Below are 16,493 nucleotides of genomic sequence, written 5' to 3'. Positions count from 1 at the left end.
TGGTGGGTACCCCATGCAACACAGAGATCACAAGAGTACCCACTGCACACTCACCAACAAGCCACGCTTGACCGGGTCGCAGATTTGCCATGAGTCGTGGGACATTGCTGCTCCGCATGATGTGGGAGTCATGTGCGGATCCAGGAAATCTGGCACACACATGGGAGATGATGTTGTTCGCCAGGCACACCACCTGCACGTTCAGCGAATGAAAGTGTTTGCGATTCCTGAACACTTGTTCGCGTGCCCGTGGTGGAATGAGAGCGATGTGTGTGCCATCAATTGAGCCCACAACGTGAGGTATGTGGCCCAGTGCATAGAAACCAGCTTTGACAGCTGGCAACTCTTCCGGCCGTGGAAAATGTATGTACTCATCCTTGTACAGCATCATAGCTGTTAACACATCCCGAAGAACCGTGCTGAACATGGCCTGTGACATCCCCCCAGCAACTCCAACTGTGAACTGAAAAGTGCCAGTAGCGAAGAAATGTAGTACCGCCATGACCTTTGCAGTGGGTGTAATCGACCCAGGATACGTTCTACGTGGCTGCAGATGAGGAGACAATTGTGCCACAAGCTCCAGCAACCGACGTCGATCCAGCCGGAATTTCCGAATCACCTCCTCGTCTACCATATCCTCCAGCACAGTGTATGGCCGATGCACATTTGGAGCCCTCCTGTGTGGGAGAGAGATGTAACTTTGGTCAACTTACAAACGACGCATACGTGTAGAACTCCATCACATGTGTACCTTACTGACAAAACTTCAGTCTTCACCCTAATGTTTCGTAGACACATCACAGACACTCATGCTACTGCATGCACACAAACGATAAGTGTACACACGCCATGTCATCAAGCACAAATGCCACCACCAATAATGATGTGCATACGGAAATGACATGCATGGTGACACAACGTACAAAACACATACACGGAATGCATGTGTACCACCACCACTGTAGTCACCTCGACACAACAAGAAACTGACAACAGATGCATTAATTGGCCACACAGCCGTGATGTACTGTGTAGTTGTGAAGATGTAACAACGTCTGTAGGGTCACACCCGACGTCAACAAGTACAAATGCACATCTGTTGCCCATTATGTGCCGACCGATTGCCATTGTATGGACACACATGCTATATTGTATGACATATGACCTTTCCCAATCACGCTCACATCCCTCATGACACAACTGCACACAACACATCACGGTGCAGCGTCTGACAAGATCACATAATTGGCGCCGCCATGGCGGTGCTCAACTTCCGCTACTTCCCAAAGACCATATGCGGCCAGCGTCCCTCTCCCCATTGGCTGCATGTGCATGGACCGTCACGGGCAGACATCGGCGACCGCACGTGCAAGCCTCAGGCACGGATGCTTCAGTTGCAACAATGTACTATCACTGGCGCCTCCATGGCGGTGCACGTACTCAGCGGGGGAGGTGCAGGCCTATACACCCTGTAGATGTAGTCAATGGACATGCCATTTCATGACCCCCCTTACAGTCACCTTGCATCATCCACCGTACACCGGCCGGAGCGGCCGGGCCTAGGACGACCGCCGTGCCCGGCCATGAACAACCGCCGTGGCCGGCCATGAATAACCGCCGTGCCCGGCCATGAACAACCGCCGTGCCCGGCCATGAACAACCGCCGTGCCCGGCCATGAATAACCGCCGTGCCCGGCCATGAACAACCGCCGTGCCCGGCCATGAACAACCGCCGTGCCCGGCCATGAATAACCGCCGTGCCCGGCCATGAACAACCGCCGTGGCCGGCCATGAACAACCGCCGTGCCCGGCCATGAACAACCGCCGTGGCCGGCCATGAATAACCGCCGTGCCCGGCCATGAACAACCGCCGTGGCCGGCCATGAACAACCGCCGTGCCCGGCCATGAATAACCGCCGTGCCCGGCCATGGCGGTTGTGTTCATGGCCGGGCACGGCGGTCGTCCTAGGCCCGGCCGCTCCGGCCGGTGTACGGTGGATGATGCAAGGTGACTGTAAGGGGGGTCATGAAATGGCATGTCCATTGACTACATCTACAGGGTGTATAGGCCTGCACCTCCCCCGCTGAGTACGTGCACCGCCATGGAGGCGCCAGTGATAGTACATTGTTGCAACTGAAGCATCCGTGCCTGAGGCTTGCACGTGCGGTCGCCGATGTCTGCCCGTGACGGTCCATGCACATGCAGCCAATGGGGAGAGGGACGCTGGCCGCATATGGCCAATCGCAAGTAGCGGAAGCTGTGCACCGCAACTATAGGGCCAGTCATTGGCCCATTTCACGATCACGCTTCCAGGGCTGACCAATTGCTGGCGACGTATGCCACTGACACGTGCTGAGGGCCCTATATATGTGTGTTGGCCAAAACGACGCTTCCTACCCTGGGGACCAGTGCGCGACTGCTGCCTGTGACCATCACCTCGACCTGCTGCTGCTGCTGAGCTGACCACCGACTGCTGCCTGTGACCATCACCTCGACCTGCTGCTGCTGCTGAGCTGACCACCGACTGCTGCCTGTGACCATCACCTCGACCTGCTGCTGCTGCTGAGCTGACCACCGACTGCTGCCTGTGACCATCACCTCGACCTGCTGCTGCTGCTGAGCTGACCACCGACTGCTGCTCTAGTGCCATACTCCGTGATCTTGCCATGTCGAGAGGCAAAGAGATCCGGTCTCGACCCTTCACCGCCGCGGAGCTTGATGTCCTCGTGGACGGTGTACTCCGCAACTATGGACGCCTCTACGGCGCACCAGGACGGGTGGTAAGTGCAGTGTGGGACATGTTGGTGTGCATGAGGGGGCAAAATGATCTTGCCAATTTCTATCTTAGCTGTGTAGTGTGGGCTACACATATGTTCCCGATTGTGCATGGCTGCTGACAGTTACGTCTTGCCCCTATGTGTGTAACAGGCCACCTGTCCACTGACTTTAACCCTTTTGTCTTTCATCATGGTAGGTCAAGCTGCACCTTCGCAAGGACCTGTGGAGGAGCATAGCACGGGAAGTACGGGCATTGGGGGTGTGCAACAGACGACATACACACTGCCACAAACGCTGGGACGACATTTCCAGGCTGAGCAAGAATGTAGCTGAAGTAACACTGGGCCTGATTCCAAGGACGCCCCGTCTGGCCCGACGCTCCATGACCCCTCTCATGCACCGTATCATTGCAGTGACGCATCCTGAACTGGCCGAACGTCTGAGTGCCGATCAACAGCAAACTAGCGGTGAGCATACTGTCTGTGTAGGAAACTTGTGAGTGCTATGCATGTATTGGTGCTCAGACACACTATTGAGTTCCGTGTTGCGTACGTATGCCTGTGCTGCCATTTTGGTCCCATTGGGTGGTACTCATTTGACAGCCAGGTCCGCCATGTTGACACGCCACTTGCTTAGTACTTGAGTGTTAATGCACATCCCCTAGTGGTCCATGGCCCCATGGCAGGAAATGTGAGGATGACTGGTAGGGGTGGGCCATGTGCAGGATGTGGGCTCCTGAACCTTTGTCTGCTATGTAATTTGGCTATCCTGTTCCTTCTGTACGTCAGTCTGCCCATGACTCACACATCTTTTCTGTGCATTTCAGCTTTGACAGAGGACACTCTGCCACAGACGGTGGAGAGTAGCCGAGGAAATGAGTCCGGCTCAGACTTCGCACACATGCAGACTGACACGGAGGAGGCCAGCGCCGGAGAGGGGGACAGGACCGTCCCTGAGGACTCGCATGTGGAGACACCATCGTCCTCCTCGTCGGACACTCTTGGTGAGCCTGCACTGTTGTCACAGACTGGGAGTGGGCACTCATCACCTTCTGTCGGAAGACAGCACACAGGGCCCACACTTCCACCAACTGCACCATGTACTGTTCGTGGCCGGAGGAGTAGGGGGAGCAGAGTGGCGTTCGGTGCAGGCACCGCTGCCCCTGCCACGGTGAGCCAAAATGCACTGTGTGCTGAGGCAGTTGATCTGCTGCGACAGCTGTGTGTGGGGCAGACCAATATGACGAATGCTTTCCAGGACCATGATAGGAAGTTGGGGCAGGTGGTGGCATTCATGGAAGGGATGCATGGCGATCTTTCAGGTCTACACAGGACAGTGCAGTCATTGGCAAGCAGTGTGTCGTCTGCAATAGTTCAGTCGAATGAACAGGGTGCTACTTCTGTTTCCCCATCTACACCGCTGGATGTCTCAGGGGGTAGTGATTATTGTGAGCAAGACTCAAATAAAGGTTATTGCACTAGAAGCAGCGTCAGACAGCACGTCAGGGCACGCAGGGCACAGACCACATCCCCTAGATCACCTACATCTGTTCACGTAGACGACGTCAGATGCACTGGAGTACACACACAGGATCCACAAGTGTTGTTGGAGGACATGCCTTCAGGAGCTACACAGGCATTCAACACAAAAGGTACTCCCAAGGCATGGGATACTCACATGTCCATGGACTGTTCCTTGGACAAGGCCAGTCAGAAGACTAAGGCACCTACTAAGAGCAGGGAGACTCCCAAGAGCAGGCCCACAGCAGAGGTAAGGGACACTCCCAAGGACAGTGAGAAGACTAAGGCACCTACTAAGAGCAGGGAGACTCCCAAGAGCAGGCCCACTGCAGAGGTAAGGGACACTATCAAGGACAGTGAGAAGACTAAGGCACCTACTAAGAGCAGGGAGACTCCCAAGAGCAGGCCCACAGCGGTCGATAGGAACACTCCCAAGGACAGTGAGAAGACTAAGGCACCTACTAAGAGCAGGGAGACTCCCAAGAGCAGGCCCACAGCGGTCGATAGGAACACTCCCAAGGACAGTGAGAAGACTAAGGCACCTACTAAGAGCAGGGAGACTCCCAAGAGCAGGCCCACAGCGGTCGATAGGAACACTCCCAAGGACAGTGAGAAGACTAAGGCACCTACTAAGAGCAGGGAGACTCCCAAGAGCAGGCCCACAGCGGTCGATAGGAACACTCCCAAGGACAGTGAAAAGACTAAGGCACCTACTAAGAGCAGGGAGACTCCCAAGAGCAGGCCCACAGCAGAGGTAAGGGACACTCCCAAGGGCATGGACACACACAGAGAGCAGGTGTCTACTGGAGACAGGTGCACCACAGACGACAAGTCTGCTGGCAGGAACAGGGCGGCGAGCAGGGCACAGGCTACATCCAGAGACAACACTCCACCTAAGGATAAGGCACATCCTACGGACAAGGCATCTAGCATGGACAATGGCGCAATCAAGGACAGGCATACTTCACCCCTGGCTGCACTGAGGCTGATGTTTACTACTGAACGCCAAACTAATGTCTCCGCGGCGGAGTCCCCCCATACCTCCACTCCCATCCAGGCCAGTCAGAAGCAGAGGTGGGTGTCCCCTGTTGTTGCATCCCCCATTACACATCATTCCGAGTCCAGGCGGCAGGCACAGAGCAAACGACAAGCAGGCTCCAGCACGTCCCCAGAAACCAGATCCCCGGCAGCAGTTGCTCCACCTATGCTGGGTGGTGATTCTTTGGAGTCCCCGCCACTTGGCAGTCCAGTCCTGTCCAGGGTGCACTCACACCTCCATAAGAAACGCAGACACACACCATTGACACCTGCCAACCCCAATTTGGCTCCAGATGACCTATCACCAGCTCCCAGGCCCACCCTGCCTCCTGGCCCATACAGCCCTGTGGCTCATCATTTCAGTTGTCCCAGTGGCGCTGGTGCAGTTGACTCTCATGTATCAGATGGTGGCACAGTGTCAGTTGTGCCCTCTCCTGTTGCACGTCCTGGCAGTGTATCTGGGTCTATGGCTCACGTGTCAGTTAGGAGATCTGTGGCTGTGTTGCACACTCCTGTTTCTGGTGCTGGCAGTCTGTCTGGGTCAGTGGCTCACGTGTCAGTGACTACATCTGTGGCTGTGTCTCACACTCCTGTTGCTGGTGCTGCCAGTGTGTCTGGGTCCGTGGCCCATGTGTGTGTGACTCGGGCTGTGACTGTGTCTCACACTCCTGTTGCTGGTGCTGCCAGTGTGTCTGGGTCCGTGGCCCATGTGTGTGTGACTCGGGCTGTGACTGTGTCTCACACTCCTGTTGCTGGTGCTGCCAGTGTGTCTGGGTCCGTGGCCCATGTGTGTGTGACTCGGGCTGTGACTGTGTCTCACACTCCTGTTGCTGGTGCTGCCAGTGTGTCCGAGGCAGGTAGTTCACGCAGTCCCCCTGATTCTGTGATGTGAGGTGCTGTACACTTCACTGAAATGTTACTTCACATGGTGTGTCCATTGGGAACTGCGTGGCACTCTTGTGGTTCCTGTGACGGGTTGGTAGGGACACGTAGTTGTGCAGCCTCTGATGTACCTGCTGTGTACTGCACTATGCCCTGTTGATGCTCTGATACTGCATACTGCCCTCTCGTTACCTGCCTCTATTGTACCTGCTCTGTTATGCACAATGCCCTGTTGATGCTCTGATACTGCATACTGCCCTCTCGTTACCTGCTATGATGTGCCTGCTCTGGTGCCCACTTTGCCCATGCTCACGCATACACTGTGATTAAACCCCTATTTTGTGAAATAAAGGTGGTCTATCAAATCTCGTGGTTTTTCGTTGTCATTCCTGCTTGCGTACTACAAATGTGTATTCGTATTTGCTTCTCATCAGTGGTTACGGTGACATGACACTCCCCCTCCCTACGTCACGTCCCTTGCTGGTATTCACCTCCAGACAGCCAATGGTTTGTGCCTTACCTGCGTCGTCGTCCATAGTAGGCCATGACTAGGACGTGGTGGATCGCGAAGAGCATCGGGAAAGCGTGTAGCGCAGGGTCCATGGTGGTGGTCAGCTTGCGGTGGGTATCTCGGCTATGTCACCTGTGTTCGCTGTGGGGATTCCGACGTGTTCAGACAGGTTGTTTTTCCGCTGCGGTTTTATGTGTGTTTTCCGCCATCTTGATTGGGGGGACGGTCTTAGTCGTCAGTACGTACGGCGGTGCGTCCGGATGTGTTACGTCCGCCGCGTGGTCGTGTGTAGTTGGCCGGCGGAGCGTGCTTTTCCGTCGCGGACGGAAATTTGACAAGTTTTCCTATCCTGATATGGCGGACGGAGTATCCGCGGCAGGCGGACACGGAAAAGGCTTTTTCCACCTACTCACGGGCCGCGGTGGCTCTTCCGTCCGCCATCCTAATCGACCCCTATGTGTGCTAAGGCAGTTTATTTGGAGGATACGCTAAACCAGGCAACTAATAAATCTCAGTCCCTATTTAAGATTGTGAATGACCTTTCCCATCCGGTTGGTGCCATGAATACTATTCCAGTCTCACAGGTTTTATGTGATTCCCTGGCAGCCACCTTTGAGGATAAGATCGCCACGATTCTAAGTGGATTTGCGGGGGAAGCTTTACCTCTGTCGACTTCCTTGGACAGTACACCTAGTCAGTCTACATGGAAATTCCAGTAGAACCTTCCAGTCGACCCCGATCGAGCAGTTTGCTTCTCGGCCTGGGAGCTCCGGAAGTGGCCTCCAGTCGACCTCAGCTGAGCCGCCCCTCCTCTAGCCCGGGAGCTCCGGTTGAATCTTCCAGTCGACCCCGCCGAGATATTCTTCTCTCGGTGTGGGAGCTCTGGAAGTGTCTTCCAGTCGACCTCGGGAGAGTTGTCGGCATCTCAGTTTGGAAGCTACTGAGGAACCTCTTAGCTCTAGCCCTTTTTGGCGGAACGGTCTTCCTCTCAGTCGGGGAATTCTGGCTGAACCTCCCAATCATCCTCAGCTGAGTTGCTTTTCTCTGCCTTCTTTTGAGGAGTTTTGTAAACTGGCACAGACTGTATCATCTGGTTCTCCGTTGGACCCTCTTCCGCATAAAATCTGGAAAGCATTCCGGGATGAACTCTTTCACCCTCTGTACTCCATCTGTCAGCAGTCGCTTGCTACCGCAACCGTCCCAGAGAGCTGGAAACTAGCGGTATTTTCTCCCCTCCTGAAAAAACCCTCACTTGATCCCACCTGTTTGTCAAATTATAGGCCTATTTCCCTGCTCCCTTTTCCGGCTAAGATCCTGGAGAAGTTGGTTACCCGCTCTCTATCTAGCTTTCTTGAGGATAACGAATGGTTGGATGTGGCCCAGTTTGGGTTTCGGCCAGCGCATGGGACAGAATCAGCGCTGGTGGCCGTGTTAGACAATCTTCGCTCGCGGGTCGACACAGGTCGAGCAGCCTTTCTAGTGCTGCTCGACATGTCGACCGCGTTCGACACGGTCTGCCACTCCACCCTCATCAAGAGAATGGAGGAGAGAGGGGTTACGGGGTTGGCCAGGGACTGGTTAGTCTCCTACCTTGACAACAGACAACAGGTAGTGGCTCTGCTGCCTTTTAAGTCGGACGTGCGGAAAGTCGGGCAGGGGGTACCACAGGGCTCGGCCATCAGCTCCATACTATTCAACCTGTACCTCCGCCCTCTGATCCAACTGATAAAATCCTTTAGTATATCGGTGCTTAATTACGCAGATGACACCCAGTTGGTCTTCTCCTTGGAGGGCAAAGATGCCATCCCTTTAGAGACTTTCCACCGCTGCCTGACTGCCTCATCAAACTGGCTGTGCTCCAACTCCCTCCAGCTCAACGGATCTAAGATGGAGGTACTCTACTGCTCCAATGACCGTGTACCGCGTGTTCTTCCGGATGATTTTTGCCCTCCTTCCTTTTCTGGGACAGTGACGGCTGCAGAGTCTGCTCGAAATCTGTGGGTCATGTTTCGCCCCAACCTTCAACTGGATCTTTTCGTAAACAAGTCCGTAGCCACTTGCATGACGTTGCTTCGGATGTTGCGGAAGGTCCTGCCACTTCTTCCAGCCCAGGCTAGGCCAGAGGTAGTGTGGGGTCTGATCCTAAGTAGTTTGGACTACTGCAACGCACTACTTCTGGAGGCGCCTAAAACGCTGGTGGGCAGGCTGCAGCGGGTTCAGAATATGGCAGCCAAGCTGGCACTTTCTCGACCGCGCGCTGCCTCATCTACTCTGGCACTACAGGATTTACACTGGCTGCCGGTTCATCAGCGGATCCTTTTTAAAGCATCCTGTCTGGTTTTTAGAGCTTTACATGGGCAGGGCCCAGTGCTGTTACAGAATATTTTTTCCTGGTACACCACATCTCGGAGCCTTCGCTCCTCGTCTGCGTACTTTGTGTCGATCCCCAGAGTGCAGAGAGTAAGGATGGGAGGACGGTTGTTTAGTTTTGCAGCCGCCAGGCTCTGGAACTCCCTCCCGCTCTCGTTAAGAAGTCAGGGTGTATTTCCAGCCTTCAAAAAAGGGCTGAAAACTCATCTGTTTTGTAGAGTAGCCTAAGCTCCGCATCGATGGTTCGGCCTACTGAGTCAAAGCGCCAGGATGCCCTTTGGGTGACAGGTTCAGCGCTATATAAGTATGCAAAATAAATAAATAAATAAATATTTATATAAACAATAACAGCATTTAATACTCATTAATTGACAGCACATTCCTTAACAAATAAATATGTTTTTACTATGGCAAATCATCTGAAAGATATTGAAAGTCTGTTTAGTTATGGGTGTTGGCAAGAAGATTTGAGCCAAAGTGTTGTTTCCAGTTGTGCGAGTGTAGGTATTAATGATGGGTCAGTATTATTCACCCTAGGTCAGAACATGGGAAGGGGTGCTAAATGTTCCTTTTTGCCTAAAAGTGCAAATGGACTTCGTTCACCTCTGAAATTTCACTATCAAGCAGAGGGGAAATGTGTCATTATGCAACATAAGTGTTTTGTGAAAATAGTGAGAATTGACATGAAGAAAAGCAACTAATTCTTTATAAATATTAAAATTCCGATGGTAAATTGATTTTTTTTTAAATTCACAAATTGCAATCATTTTAGAAATAATCAGTACAGTACGTTTGGCGTTGCTACGATTCCATCTTGTATGATTTAATGTTTTGATCTTCATATTTTGGGCAGTGGTGGGCTAGTAGGGTCTGGGCAGCAGCATGGATTTTCAAAATATTTTGTAATACTATTATTAAAAACAAGAGGTACACCGTGTATCTTTTTTCCATTTAGGAGGAATTCAACACCCTCCAACTCTGGATAAATGGAGAAAGCTCAGTGGTGTGACACACTGGCCGGCAACATTACAGTATAGGTGAGTGATTTTTTGCCCTCCCCTTTATCTATGTGATGATGCATTTTCGGAACGAGTAAACTATGGGGGAATATTAGCAAGAACCTCGTTAAATTTATCGCCGTTTTAGCAGCAGGAAACTGCCCCTAAAACGGCGATAATGGGTTTGCTAATATGCGTTATAGAATTCCAATAGAAGCCCAGGTTAGATGTGCAGGACATCTAACACAGGCTTCTATTGGAATTCTATAACGCATATTATCAAGCCCATTATCCCCGTTTTAGCGGCAGTTTCCTGACGCTAAAACGGCGATCATTTTAATGAGGTTCTTGCTAAAATGCCCCTATATGTTTAAAAATTCCATTGATGTTAACGTTCTATTCTGTCCAAAAAGCAATGCATTACTAAGCATTACGTGTATGTATTATATATCACACAAGCATGCTACATCCCGTATGTTAATGCTTCATCAACCTCAAGATCTGAAGTACCACTGTCAACACTCCAGTGTGTTTCTAACTGTATCTTTGCTATCTGGTTCTTCTGCCCATCTGCTAAAAATGCGGTGCTGACAATGCTTTTGAAGAAAGCTCTGATTGCCTAACACCAACTCTTAACCATGCATAGTATGAACTTAGGGACCGTAGTCACAAATGTTAAAAGGGCTGTCACTTGGATGGACTTATTGTCTGGTGAACTTTAAAACGCTGCAAAAGAGTTGCTCAGTGTAGAGCATCCATCAGGGAACTCGTGAAATGATCCATCTTACATGCTATACATACCGGGGGGCATATTTACAAGCCAGTTGCGCCACTTTTGCGTCATTTTTCCCATGTTAAAAATGCCGCAAAAGTGGCGCAAGGGGCTTGTAAATCTGCCCCCTGGTTTGCAAAATGCTGAAATGAGGAGCTGAATGGCACCTGGCTCCTGCTCCAAGGACTATCAACTACTCTACAAGGCTCTGGCCATCTAAAGTACTACCCATGTATGGTTAATAAACATATTTTACTCAAGAATGTACTTCCCAAGCCAATTTATGAATGTTTGTCCAAGGGCCTGCCAGGATGGCATAAAAATTGTACTACAATTAACTAAAGCTAAACGTGGAAAAAACATTGCCAAAAGATGCAGCTTCGAAATGACACTTCCACATCTCTCTTGTGACCCATGACCTGTCAATGAAACGGCAAAAGGACATAGACGTCTACTGAAAAAAGGAGGGAGACGTAAAAAAATGCCATTTTCTTGAGTGTTAAAGTGTCAAGTCAAGTCAAGTCAAGTCAAGTCAAGTGATTTATATAGCGCGCTACATACCCAGAGGGTCTCAAGGCGCTTGAGGAAGGGTGGGGAATTACTTGTCGAATATCCAAGTTTTAAGTTGCTTTCTGAATGCTAGGTGGTTCTGAGTGAGGCGAAGGTGAGTGGGAAGTGAGTTCCAGGTTTTAGCTGCCAGGTAGGAGAAGGATCTTCCTCCCATGGTGGTTTTGTTGATGCGAGGTACAGTAGCAAGGGCTTGGTTGAGGGATCGTAGCTGGCGGGAGGGGGTGTAGAAGGAACGTCATGTGTTAAGGCATTCGGGTCCGAGTTCGTACAGTGCTTTGTGTGCGTGGGTTAGGAGGCTGAAAGTAATCCTCTCATTGACGGGGGGCCAGTGGAGGCTTTTCAGGTGACCAGAGATGTGGTCTTTACGCGTGATGTCTAGTATGAGTCTGGCTGAAGCGTTCTGGATGCGTTGGAGTTTTTTCAGGAGTTTTGCGGTGGTACCGGCGTATAGGGTGTTTCCGTAGTCCAGGCGGCTCGTGACTAGTGCGTGAGTGACCGTTTTTCTAGTTTCGGTGGGGATCCAGCAAAATGTTTTTTTGAGCATGCGAAGAATGTTGAAGCAAGATGATGAAACGGCGTTGACTTGTCTGTTCATGGAGAGTGTGGGGTCCAGGATGACGCCCAGGTTCCGTGCGTGGTCCGTCGGGATGGGTGCTTTTCCAAGGGCCTCTGGCCACCAAGAGTCATCCCAGGCGGAGGGGGAGGTGCCTAAGATAAGGACTTCTGTTTTGTCTGAGTTCAGTTTCAGGCGGCTATGCTTCATCCACTCGGCTACTTCTTTCATTCCTTCATGTAGGTTGGTTTTGGCAGTGTTAGGGTCTCTGGTAAGTGATAGGATCAGTTGAGTGTCATCAGCGTAGGAGATGATGTTGAGGTTGTGTTGGCGTGCGATGGCCGCGAGGGGGCTCATGTATACGTTGAAGAGGGTGGGGCTGAGTGAGGATCCTTGTGGTACGCCGCAGATGACTTCAGTGGCCTCTGACTTGAATGGTGGGAGGCGGACTCTCTGGCTTCTTCCGTTAAGGAACGAGGTGATCCATTCCAGTGCTTTTCCTTGGATTCCGATGTTTCTGAGGCGTTGTATCAGGGTGCTGTGACAGACTGTGTCGAAGGCTGCGGAGAGGTCGAGGAGGATGAGGATGACTGTGTCTCCATTGTCCAGTAGAGTACGAATGTCGTCTGTTGCTGCGATGAGGGCGGTCTCAGTGCTGTGTTTGGCTCGGAAGCCGGACTGTGAGGAGTCGAGGGATTTGTTGGTTTCGAGGAAGGCGGCGAGCTGGTTGTTGACAGCTTTCTCGATGACTTTGGCCGGGAATGGTAGGAGCGAGATGGGGCGGTAGTTTTTGAGTTCGGTGGGGTCAGCTGTGGGTTTTTTCAGAAGGGCGCTGAGTTCTGCGTGTTTCCAACTTTCTGGGAAGGTGGCGGAGTTCAGGGAGCAGTTGATGACGTCTCGGAGGTGTGGTGCTATGATGGAGTCTGCTTTGTTGAAGATGTGGTGAGGGCATGGGTCTGTGGGGATCCTGAGTGGATGGAGTTCATCAGGCGGATGGTGTCCTCAGTGGAGATTGGGTTCCAGTCATTAAGGATGTTTAAGGGGGGTGAAGGTCCTGCAGGAGGTTGGATGGGTTGGTGTCCGGGTCGGTTGTCGAAGCTGTTGTGGATGTCTGCGATTTTGTTGTGGAAGAATGAAGCTAGGGAGTCGCAGAGGGCTTGTGAGGGGGTGACGTCGTTGGAGTTGGCTGAGGGGTTGGTAAATTCTTTGACGATGTTGAATAATTCCTTGCTGTTGTGGGTGTTGTTATCTAGTCGGTCTTTGAATGCGGCTTTCTTGGCAGACCGGATTAGTTGGTGATGTATGCGAGTGGCGTTTTTGAAGGCGTCCCTGGTGCTGGTGTTTGGGTCTTTTTTCCAGGCCTTCTCGAGGGAGCGACAGAGTTTTTTAGATTTCTTAAGGTCATCGTTGAACCAGGAGGCGTTTTTGCTGCCTAGTTTGATTTGACGTTTTTTCAATGGTGCTAGGATGTCGGCGCTGTTGGAAAGCCATTGGGTGAGGTTAGTGTCAAAGTCCCTGAACAGGGAACCCCATCTTTGTTATGTGAAAAAAGAAATTGAGGAAACATCAATGGATTCATCTCATTTGAGTAAAGCATGGCCCTCTGGTAGATAGAGTCAGCAAAGGTCTGATGTTCTCAAACATATGGAGCAGAACAATCAACTCAGGAACCTTACCCAAAGAGCTTTACGCCCAGTTTGTGCTTTATAGAAATATATACTTTGTCTCTGTGTGCACTGTCACCCAATGCTTTTCATTCAGTCCACACAGTAATAGGGTTAGCAAGCTTCCTTTAGATATGCCTAGAAGAAACTAGGAACACAGACCAATCTTATCCATTTTTATATTTATTTGGAGTTTTATATACCACAAACCTGACTCTCCTGGGTATGTCAGCACTGTACATATAATCATCAAAATAAACAAAAGCGGTAAAAAAAGAAAAATAAGTGACAGTCTGAAAATAGATAATCATTAAGTACATATATACAGTATGTTGTTAAACATATCAGTTCTAAGATCCTCTGGAGTCCACCCAGTGATAGCTAAGCTGAAGAAGGAATCTATGCATCAAGAGCTTTTTGCCTTATTTTTTAAGTAGACAGATGAGGGTTTTATCCTGCTTTCTGGAGGTAGAGTGCTCCAAATTCTATGGGCAAGATCAGAGAAGAAGAAGTTTATTAATTGCACAGAACCGGACAGTGGACCAACTCCTCACCAGGCACCCAAAATGCAGAACAATATTTACCAATAAATCAATACAGTTATTTTTTGTTTTTTGTGTGCAAACATTTAACAATGCTCACTGTCCAAGAGCACCATCCTGACCCAGGGTAAACTAATATCATAACACTTGCATTAAAGTTGCACCACCTCAGTATATAATTTCATAAATATGCATAAATGTCAAAAGTTCATCCAAATAATGCAGGGGCATATTGCCAACGATTAGCGATATTTATCGCTAACAATGCTTAGCAACGAATTTTTTAACGCTATGCATCGGCGAAAATTCTCGCAGAGATAACTTGCTATTAGCAAGGTTTATCTCAGAAGAGATAAAAATCCTCGCGCTAACTGCCAAATGAGAGATTATCGCTGGAAAACCAACGATAATCTCTCGAAGTTTGGCGTTAGCTTGATGATAGGGGCTCACAAACTTAGCCATGATATCCACCTTCCTTAGGATATCATGGCTAAGTCAGGAAAATACCAGGTGTAAAAAAAGCAGTGCTAACTGCGGTTAGCGCTGCTTTTTTCATCACTAACAGGGTTAGAAAAATCCTTGATAATAGGAGAAATGTCGTTTAACAACATTTCTCCTATTATTTTACTCTGGAACGCCCCCTTTGCATCTCATTAGAGATGCAAGGGGAAGCGTAGAGAAAAAGGGTGCTAACATGCGAATTTGCGTGTTAGCACCCTGTTGCTGATAGGGAGATAATTTTATCTACGCTTTCTTGGCTTTTAAAGCCAAAAAAGCGGAGATAAATCCCTTGATAATATGCCCCACAATTCTTTCTTTCAGGGTGTGTGTTCTTCTCTTTATTTTAAACAGTCACAGCCAACGCGTTTTGTTCTGAAATCAGAACTTCTTCAGGGCATCCAATATCATATACTGTCAGTAAGATCATAGAATCGGATTCATTCCTCTCGGTGGGACTGCATACTTGGCGGTCGTTTTTGAATAGAACAAGTGCCCACATCGCTATGAAGATATATCGCAAGAGCCATATTACAGCTGGGCACGAGAGTTGTTGGTGAAAACACATTTCTCTAGATACTAAGGAGGCGGATTTTAAACCTCGGAGTGTATTTTGGATTCCGTGAATGAACTACAGGATATTGACAGAATTCGCCGCAAGATATTGGATTTGCTCTCGCTACGTGATTTAGTGTATACCCATGAAAAGGAATGAATCCGATTCTATGATCTTACTGACAGTATATGATGTTAGATGCCCTGAGGAAGTTCTGGTTTCAGAATGAAACGCGTTGGCTGTGACTGTTTAAAATAAAGAGAAGAACACACACCCTGAAAGAAGGAATTGCATTATTTGGATGAACTTTTGACATTTATGCATATTTATGAAATTATATACTGAGGTGGTGCAACTTTAATGCAAGTGTTATGAGAGAAGAAGAAGTTGTATGTTTTCTTTTTTTTTAAACTTCTGTGGTTTCAATAGGTGGGAGTCGGTGCTACTTAGGGATTGTCTGCCACCGGATAACTTGACTTTTTTGGTCATGTATATAGGAGTATTGTGGTGGAGGGCATTGTATCAAAAAAAGGGGAGATTCCTTTCTGTGTGTTCAAACTCATATACTCAAATTAATACAAAAAACATTTGTTTAGACCAATTTCAGACTATACAAAGCCCTATGTAAACATTCTAATCAAAACATAATCATGTATGTATCATAATCATTTTTATTAAAAGAAGTTCAAATTTAAAATAAATGCATATTTGTCAGCAATCCATTAAAATCAATTACACATATTATTCACAGTGACGATATTATGCTCAATTTTTATACATTTCATAGTGAATCAGTACATCTTTCACAATACACATCATTTCAAAAATGTATACACATAAAAAGGTCTGTATGTCGACGCGTTTCGGTGCTTCGTTTTTATAGAACACCTTCCTCAGGACAGTATGGTTTAAAAATATCAAATCTTCTTTTTCTTATTTATTACAATCTTACGGGTACCAGATAAGTATCCCTGGGGTCACAATAGATGATGAACCTCAACTTCAACTCTCTATTTCGTCAGAGAATTTAATGCATGGTGTGCCGTGCTTTGCTTTTCATTACACTTGTCATGCAATACTCAGGCTTTATTAAGGCTCGCCTTTGATGGCAGGGCGGTATTTTTCCTCCTCTGTCGTTTTCCAAGGTTAATCCCTCTTTATGCTTTGAGAGGATCCTGAGCGCCTTTAGCAAATATAGCAGCGGTTCACCTTCCCGGTCTCCCTGGTTTTCCGGGTTAGA

At 49.3% G+C, this 16,493-nt stretch overlaps 1 protein-coding gene across 1 annotated transcript in view; it reads left to right on the top strand.

Moving 5' to 3' along the window:
- SSUH2 (ssu-2 homolog) overlaps nt 1-16,493 on the top strand; it is a 143,211-nt gene that overhangs the window by 51,685 nt on the left and 75,033 nt on the right. The window contains exon 3 of the mRNA XM_086936861.1: nt 10,056-10,137. Coding sequence (XP_086792987.1) covers nt 10,056-10,137 — 82 coding nt within the window. The remainder of the gene's footprint in view (nt 1-10,055; nt 10,138-16,493) is intronic.

Source organism: Lissotriton vulgaris, chromosome 9, assembly GCF_964263255.1.
Source record: "Lissotriton vulgaris chromosome 9, aLisVul1.2, whole genome shotgun sequence".
Classification (NCBI taxonomy): Eukaryota; Metazoa; Chordata; class Amphibia; order Caudata; family Salamandridae; genus Lissotriton; species Lissotriton vulgaris.
The sequence above is the reverse complement of the archived record's forward strand: the minus strand, read 5'-3'. Positions and strand labels throughout refer to the sequence as shown.